The sequence below is a fragment of the Fonsecaea erecta genome (genome assembly GCF_001651985.1).
Source record: "Fonsecaea erecta strain CBS 125763 chromosome Unknown Scaff8, whole genome shotgun sequence".
NCBI lineage: Eukaryota > Fungi > Ascomycota > Eurotiomycetes > Chaetothyriales > Herpotrichiellaceae > Fonsecaea > Fonsecaea erecta.
Window position 1 is genome coordinate 1,567,164 of NW_017387251.1, and position 8,241 is coordinate 1,575,404.

General features: G+C 52.6%; 3 protein-coding genes across 3 annotated transcripts; 1 reads left to right on the forward strand and 2 right to left on the reverse strand.

Moving 5' to 3' along the window:
* Nucleotides 1-530: 530 nt before the first annotated feature.
* Nucleotides 531-2,021, forward strand: AYL99_09226 (hypothetical protein; the record flags this gene model as incomplete). Its single annotated transcript, XM_018840733.1, has 2 exons — nt 531-805; nt 1,658-2,021. The coding sequence occupies 2 exons, from the start codon at nt 531-533 to the stop codon at nt 2,019-2,021; spliced, it is 639 nt and encodes a 212-aa protein (XP_018690480.1).
* Nucleotides 2,022-2,831: 810 nt separating this feature from the next.
* On the reverse strand, nt 2,832-4,238 carry AYL99_09227 (hypothetical protein; the record flags this gene model as incomplete). The annotated part of the gene is made up of 2 exons (XM_018840734.1): nt 2,832-3,183; nt 3,247-4,238. 2 exons carry the CDS (start codon nt 4,236-4,238, stop codon nt 2,832-2,834), a joined length of 1,344 nt encoding a protein of 447 aa, XP_018690481.1.
* A 1,090-nt stretch (nt 4,239-5,328) lies between these two features.
* On the reverse strand, nt 5,329-6,453 carry AYL99_09228 (hypothetical protein; the record flags this gene model as incomplete). Its single annotated transcript, XM_018840735.1, has 1 exon — nt 5,329-6,453. One exon carries the CDS (start codon nt 6,451-6,453, stop codon nt 5,329-5,331), a length of 1,125 nt encoding a protein of 374 aa, XP_018690482.1.
* Between the last annotated feature and the right edge of the window lie 1,788 nt (nt 6,454-8,241).

Sequence of the window (8,241 nt, forward strand, 5' to 3'; positions counted from 1 at the left end):
GTGCAGAGTAACTATATCTCCTGCCATAGTGTCTGCACAATTCGAGGAGCAAGTATATCTGTGGAAAATGTGGATGGCAGAGTGAGCTTGCCGTCGACTTACCCTAGCCTTGTGGGAAACTGTGGCTCACTGCAAGTTCAGCTCGATCATCTTCGATCGGTCGCCCAGCTCCATTTTCCTTGACTTGGCTCTTAGTCATTCTACAAGACTGCCCTTTCCTTTCTCGATAATGGCTTCAAAGTCAGCATATTTCCGCTTCCTCCACGCATCCATACTCTATATGCCGGATGCAGGCTGCCAAAGATGATCACGTGCTCTCCCCAAATCTTGGACTTTTTTAAAACTCCAAAGATTACGCGATCGAGCTGCCATGCTGTCGTCCGTCGACTGGACCAGGTCCCCTTGAAGCCTGAGAAATTGTACGTCGGCAATATCGGCGTACAAGCCGTCACTGGTGATTGAGTTCCAGCCTTTGCAGGAAAGACTTCACTGTGGTCCCTCGAACGTTTCAATTTCAGTCTTCCCCAATCATGCCCGACTTACTTCACACCTCGAACTGGATCAATGGCGCGCATACGCCTCCAAGTGCCGAAAGAATCCATATAGTCAATCCAGCGACCGAGGCGACGATCGGCACCGTAGACACCACGTCGCGCGAAGCTGTCGACACCATTATTTCCGACTCTTTGCTCATATTCCGCCACGGCAAGTGGTCCCGTTCAGACGCTTCAGAGCGATATTCCGTGCTCTTCAAGGCTGCGGTCCTCCTACGCTCGCGAATCCCGGAGTTCGTGGAGCTGGAAACGTAGTAGATAGGTCGGCCCATCCGGGAGATGCGCGTACAGTTAGCACGGATTCCGGAGTGGTTAGAGTACTTTACCTCGCTGGCCCGCGTTCATAAGGGTCAGGTCACGCCCTTTAAGGGACCGGTCGTGAATACCCTCACCCGCCTACCGTTGGGCGTAGTCGTACAGATCACACCCTAGAATCATCCGCTCCTGATAGCGACGAAGAAGACCGCAGTTGCGCTTACGGCGGGCAATATCGTGGTAGTAAAGCTATCCGAGCTCGCACCGTTATCGATGGTGAGGCTCGGAGCTTTGTTCCAGGAGGCTAGACTACCTAACGGGACGTTACAGATCGTGTATGGCTACGGGCGCGACACGGGTAAGTTTTTGTGCGAGAATCCCGCGGTGGCTAAGATTAATTTGACGGGCGGGATTACCACGTATAAGACTATTACGCCGACAGCTAGAGAATATATAATCCCGATTATAGCCGAGCTAGGTAGAAAGGCCCCCGTATGCCTTCTCGCCAGTCTAGATATTAAATACGCCGTTAGGGCGGCGCTTTTCGCCAGTTTCATTATAAGTGGCTAGATATATGTAACGGGAAGTCGTTTGCTAGTGCATAAGGACATTTATAATCGCTTTGCGGAGTTGTTGGAGAGGAGAGTTAAAGCCCTACGAATAGGCGACCCTCAAGAACCGTAGATATAGATCGGGGTAGTTATCTCTTAAGTAGCTTAAGCGAGATGTGTCGCATTCGTGGATCGTACCGTCCAGGAAGGCGGTAAGGTCATCTATAGCGGTAGTGCGACGACGGTGGCCGGCAAGGGGTTTTTCTTCCAGCCTACTATTATTGAAACCCGCCATAGGTCCGATTTATCTTATAACGAAGTCTTCGGTCCCGTCATTACGCTCATCAAGTGTGAGTCGGAGGATGAAGTGATACGCATCGCCAATAACAGTCCCTTTACACTGGGCGCTTCGGTCTGGACGAACGACTTCGCACAGGCACACCGGATGGCGGAGAAGATTGATGCAGATATTGTCTGGATCAACAGGCATCACTTGAACGACCTCTCGTCGCCCTGGGGAGGGTTTAAGGAGAGTGGAATGGGGAAGGAGAACGGTATCGAAGCCTACGAGAGTTATACGAAGGTCAAGAGCACCGTGATCAATTATGGCGTGCCTCCGGCGTGGTTCGACGACGAGATCGAAAATGCAAGGTACGGGTGATTGCCCACCGCGCTTAGGTGTGCTCGAGATCAGCACAAAAGAAGCATCACTCTCCCCCTCTCTTTGGGTCTCTTCCGACGGGAGTTGAGTCGCATAAACGTCGAGCACCCGTACTTGAGCAGGCGCAAAAAGCGACACTCTCGAGAAGGCAGGAGATCCTGCCCATAGTTCATTTGACACGGCTGGCACTGGCATTCTTGCTCACCCGCCAGCGATCAACGTCGGGCAACATGAATTGGTCTGTTCGCCGTGGTGGACACACGCAAAGGTCTGCTTCTGTATACAATGGCACCAGTGTCAGTTTGCGAAAACAAGAATACCTGAAGGTGATGGTCTAAGTCTTGTGCATCAAAAACGGGCCATATGTCATTGAGGGAGGTCATCGCGTACTTTGGACGTGCTATCGGTCATGGGGGGAATACTTGCGTTCAACAGCCAGAACTCTGCGTGCTCAGCCGCACCGGGGCAAGTACCGAAAGGAACAAGATGTGAAGATTCCAAAGCAGGCACTACAGTTGGACTTCTATTAGATGAAGCATGAGAGGGCCGTGACAGCTGGAAGTGCTCAACGGAAGAGACATTACTAGCATCTCCCTAGAAGTGTTTGTAAGGGGCATACGGGCGTAGGTTCACAAACTCATTTGGCACCATATCTACGGAATTGCAGTTCTGCATCGCCACTCTTGTGGTATCGCAGTATAGCCACCCAGCTTCAGTCCGCCTAGCAGGCCCGCCAGAGAATAGAAATACTCGAGTACATCTGTGATATTTATACGTTCTCCATCTATCGTCGCTCCGTCGTGCTTCGAACTAAGACCCATCCTCGCGGTCCCACTCGCGCATGCCCCTGAATTTCCTCCTCAGATCGCTATCCTTGATGTTATACACTCTGGAGTCCTCCGACGGCAACGGCGCCAGCGCAGGAGGCCGCAAGTCCTCCTCCGTCGCGGCGAGTTTGCCGGCTTCGTGCCCGAACAACCAATCCTTGCGCTCGGTGTTGGCCCAGAGGATCGGGTTGTCGAGGTCGTCGTGCCGCATCATCTCGTCTCGCCTGTCCCGTTCGGACCCGTCGTACAGGTGCCACCAGGCCTGCAGGATCCTCGTGTTCTGGGCCACGTGCGTCGCGCGGGGGAGTCTTTGCGTTTCGTACGCTTTCAGCGCGCTGGCGAGGTCGTCGAAGTGGCGGAGAGCGGCTTGCAAGGTAGCGGCGTCTTCGACCGCCTACGCCGCTCCCTGTGCCGCGTACGGCATCATGGGGTGGCAGGCATCGCCCAGGATAGCGACCTTCCCGCTCGGGTGGACCCATCTTTGCAGGTGGTCGAAGTCGGCGAGTTTCCATTTGAGATAGGATCCGGTCAGGCCGCACAGTTTGCGGACGGGCTCGCACCAGACTAGCTCTGTGTTGTCGGCTTGGGAGCGCCATTCTTCGTCGACGATCGGTTTGCCTACGTCGGTCGCGTGGGTGATGTCGATGATGATGTTGTAGAGCTCGCCGCCCCGGAGCGGGTAGCCGACCGCGTGGGCTTTCGGCCTCAGCCAGTGCATGGCCCAGACATTTTCGAACAGGTGTTGCGTGGATAAGTCGGCTTTCAGAGGTTCGGCCGGTACGAGGACTCGATACGCTATGTCGCCTGTGTCTTGGGGCTCGATCGGCGAGTCGTTGATGATGTTTCGGACGGCCGATTTGATCCCATCGGCACAGATGACCAGGTCTGCTATGAGGTGTTCCCCGGTGGCAAGCGTGACGGCGGGTGCGTCAAAGTCGTAGTCCTGGACTCTGCTGTTCATCTTCAGGGTGATATTCGCGTGTTGGGACGCCGTGTCCACCAGCAGTTTGATCAGGTCGGCCCGGTGGATGAAGTAGTATAGGGCTCCGTATCTGGTTTCTACGTCGTCGTACGGAATGTCGAGGAGTACCTCGCCTTTCCAGTCCAAAAAGCGGAGGCCGCCAGCGGTTGATTTCTTGATCTTGCTGAAATCGACGCCCCAGCTGCGGGTCAGGCGCGAAGAGTTTGGAGGGACGCGAATCCCCGCGCCTACTGGGAGGAAGTGAGCTGAAATGATGCTGGGGCAAAAGTGGTATTCCTTGCTGCTCACCTCTTGGAATTCTTTCACGCCCTCGAGCACAGTGACTTCATAACCGTCTGTGGCGAGGGCCAGCGCCGTGGAGAGACCTCCTATGCCGCCGCCCACGACAATGACCTTCAGATCCTTCATCCTTGACGTTTACCCGGCAGCAAGCTTGGGAGAGACTCATCGGTAGAAATGGGTCTCATGGTCGGAATTCCCGTGTGAGATATAGGCCCTTATATGACTGCCTATTACATCGAGGGTCTTTGCGGCAAGGCGCGTAAGACTGGGTCCCGGCTGATTTCACAGCTTTTACCCATCTACTTCCGCTTAGAGCACAAGTCCACGTTGGTGTGTGGGTGTAAACTCTTTTGAGGATGTTCACCAACGCTTTGGGCCCTTTGATTGTGAGGGGTCTGTCTGTGCATCTTTACCCCGCAAAACGTATACCCACACCGTGGGCAAGGAGCCGCCAAAGCAAGAGCCAGAAGACCTGGCTCACGATGATCGATGATAGCCACCCTCCAGTTTCGTAAGAGGCACGGACCCGCGGTCAACATGTGACTAGAGTGTCGGCCTCAAGGGCGGCTTGGACCTCATTCTTTCTGTCGTCTTTGGCGCAGAGAGTGCACAGCCTCATCCACTATCATCTGCTCGAGTTGAATTTTCTTTCTTGGGGCGAACACAGACTCTTCCGTTCTAGGACGCTTCAGAGGGCTACGGGTCACATCGTGCTGCACAGTCGAAGTTGGAGCGTGAGGCTGCACACCTTCATTTCCATTTCCGATGTTCAATGAGTCCGGCGTGTCTTTGCCATCTGAAATCGTTATCACCGTTCGGTCCTCTGCGTCTTCATCATCGGAAATTGTAATTGGCGTTGACTGCAGTCCAGGATCGCCACAACCTCTGTCATCCCTCAGCAGATCGTCGCGCTTGACTGTACATCTGGCACAGTCTGTGGACCTACTCCACTAAATTCAGCCGCGGTTCCCAAAAACAGGATCTAACTACACTGCCATACTGTAACGACCACCGTCTGACGGAGCTATCTGGTAAAGGCATCCTCCCAATGGCCCGTCATTCCGAATGAATTCGGTCATGCTCCGTGAGTTCCTTGCTGGCCTGACATCATTAGACAACCTATGCTGCACCGTATTTTGCGCCCATAGTACCATGCACCGCTCGGCCGTATCCCTCAACTCTAGTCACAGGCCTCTTACGTGGTCCAGTGTTCAACTCAGGCTCCGAAATGAATGTACGGTGCCCAACTGAGCGGGATTCTCCTCAACCTCGACCGAACCTGCATGGTCGCCTTATGAACAGCCTCTGCTACCGCGCGATCCGTGTCTCGTTCTCCAAGGCCGTCCTTCAGTTGCCCGTAAAAGCCCGTTGCCATCTCTACACATGCCGCATCGACGGAGGGCCACATGGCCGCCACAACGTGGCCAAACCCCGCCACCTGAAACCCGCTCGCCAAATGGATCACCTCGTCCATCATCCGTACGGCGCGATTCTCGGCGGTCGAACACGCCGATAGATAGGCAATCGACGCCCGGCCGAGGTTCGCATTCGAGACCTGTTGCACACTCAGAGGGTCAACTGTTGCGGCCTCCGATGGGTCATGTTGCAATGACAGACTGCTGTTAAATGGGCCGAGGGCATCCGAGGTCCCGTGACAGGCAAAATGCACCATATCACAATGCTCAAGGCGCGCCAGCACCGATCGAGCGTCCGTGTGGACCAAGGACTCGTGGGAAAAGGCAGTGCTAGTGGCTTCTTGTATGGCACAGATCTCCTGGGTCACTCCAGGAAGGGCTCTTTCTCCGGGCGTCGTGGGCATCGACACCATTAATAGATGAGGCTTGGTCGTGCGATCTCGTCCAAGTGTCGACCGCCGCCCGCGGGCGTGGGCGAGTGCTTTGATGGTCGGGGTGTATGAGGAAATGGCCCAACTGAGCGTGTTATCAGATGAGCCGTCCGAGTGATCACCGGCGGCATGAAACGGCAGAGAGCTGGCGACACCGACACCGATCCACCAGATGCGAGGCAGCGAGCCTGACGTGAGGTTGACACTTTGGTAGACTACCAGCAGTACCTGCCGCACACATTTCTCCCACAGCCAGTGGAGAAAGTGGATGTACCTTTTGTTCTTCTTACCGCGATCTACTGGTGTCTCATGTGGCGTAAATACTGTCAGACCTTCTCGGAGCCAGGCCATTACTTCTGTGCGTGTCAAGTCAGCCAGAAAGATGGATTGGATGCCCGACCGGGTCACCACGACCGCATCGCTCCTGATGTCGGAGATGTTGACCACCACGATCGGGCCTTCGGAAGCCAGGTCTTGGAGTTCCTGTCGTGTCATTCCCAGTAGGAAGCGCTGGTGGTTAGGCACATCACGGATTTGGCGGATGCAGTGGTCGAGCTCTCGGACTCTTTAACCTAACTATTACTATCTCGTATGGAGGCGGTTAGCACGGAGTATAAAGCGCCGGCCGTAACTCTCAAGTATACCTCTATAGGCTTAGACGCTATAATCGCTCTATAATGTCTATCGGTTCGGTTAGTATAGCTTCGCTTTATATAACTATCCTTCTCGAAGCCTCCGTTTTCTGAAATCGCCGGATAATAGCCAAGAGAACTAGTATTATAAGATAGATTTTCGACCTTAATATCTAGGTACTAACGGCGTCTCTTATCAACGCGAGATAGAATAGAACCCCGTGAAGGAATATTATAACGGTTAGGAGGAGAATTCGAACGAAGTGGATAACTAAATCCTACGTCGTTATCCTATAACTTATTAGGACCGTTAGCTTTGGATAGGAAACGAAAGACAAAATAGTCTTCTAGAAGGCGGGAGAGAGACCTATTTTAGGGTAAGGACTGTTAGGTGTCGGCAGTTATAGTATTTGTAAATGCGCGATGATCATAATCCATCATTGAAGCCTATTAGCTATAGGCTACCGGCGCGAGTAGATACGAAGAGATATATAGCTTTACAAAGAGGATTTCGCCCCCAGCACTAAGGGAGAAGGGTCTACGTCAGGTGTAGTATCGTCGCCAATGCTATTTTAATATCAGGTCCTTCTATTATCTCGAGGTGCTGAAAAAATTCCCGCAGTTCCACTGCCTCCCCGTAAAGGTACACCGCCTGAGAAATACCGCGTAACGTGTTAGAGATATCAGAGCCCTGACGGGTAATAGTGATTATCGGGATGGCGTACGTATAGGCGTAGTCGGATTCAATGCCTAGACTAACGCCCTTCTCGCTCAATTCGATAACCACGAGCTAACATGAACGAATTATTTCAAATATCTCCTGCATTAGGTCTTAAGGAGATAGAGTAATGACGCCCCATTTCTCGAGGTCACGCCGCACACAGGCTGTCTCGGAGCCGCAGGAAGTCAGCAAGCGCGACAGTTGTTGTCATGAATGACAAGCATATAAGCTAAGAGGTCCAAGATCTGTCATGAAATGACAGGATTCTTAGTCTTTTTGGGCGATCCCCAAGGGGCTGTGGACCTCTTCCTGACAATTGTTCGATAATCTGTCGATTTCGATTGTCCTATGGAACTTGATACCGATGTACACTCGTATCGATATGGTGCCGATGATAGGTTCATCTCAGTGTGGCGATTAGTGTGCGTCAAGTAGCTAGAGCAGAAATTTAGATAACTACGTGAGTAAATAATTGAATAAAATGTAATATAGACGTCGTTACGGGCCTAGTAGAATAATTAGCTAGGACTAAGGAACGCGATGTCGCGCGTTACTGCGCGCTCGCGTTACTAGCCCCTACGTTATATCAGCCAGTCAGATACTATGTCTACTTCACGCAAAAGATATAGGGTGAGCTAAGGGTGAGCAGAGGAAGCTAGGTGAGTTAGGGTGACCTAAGGTAGGTGAGTGTTACGGCACCACCCCGAAGCCCTCGGATTGCGCCGAATAGGAGGGATCTAGCTAGATTCCACAACTATCAAGAGAATAGATATTGTTACGGCACCATCCCGAAGCCCTCGGATTACGCCGAATAGGAGGGATCTAGCTAGATCCTATAACTATTAAGAGAGTAGGTATAAGGCTCTAGTAGAGTCTTACTATAACTCCGATATATAACGACTCTACTAATATTAAACCTCTTATAGTCTA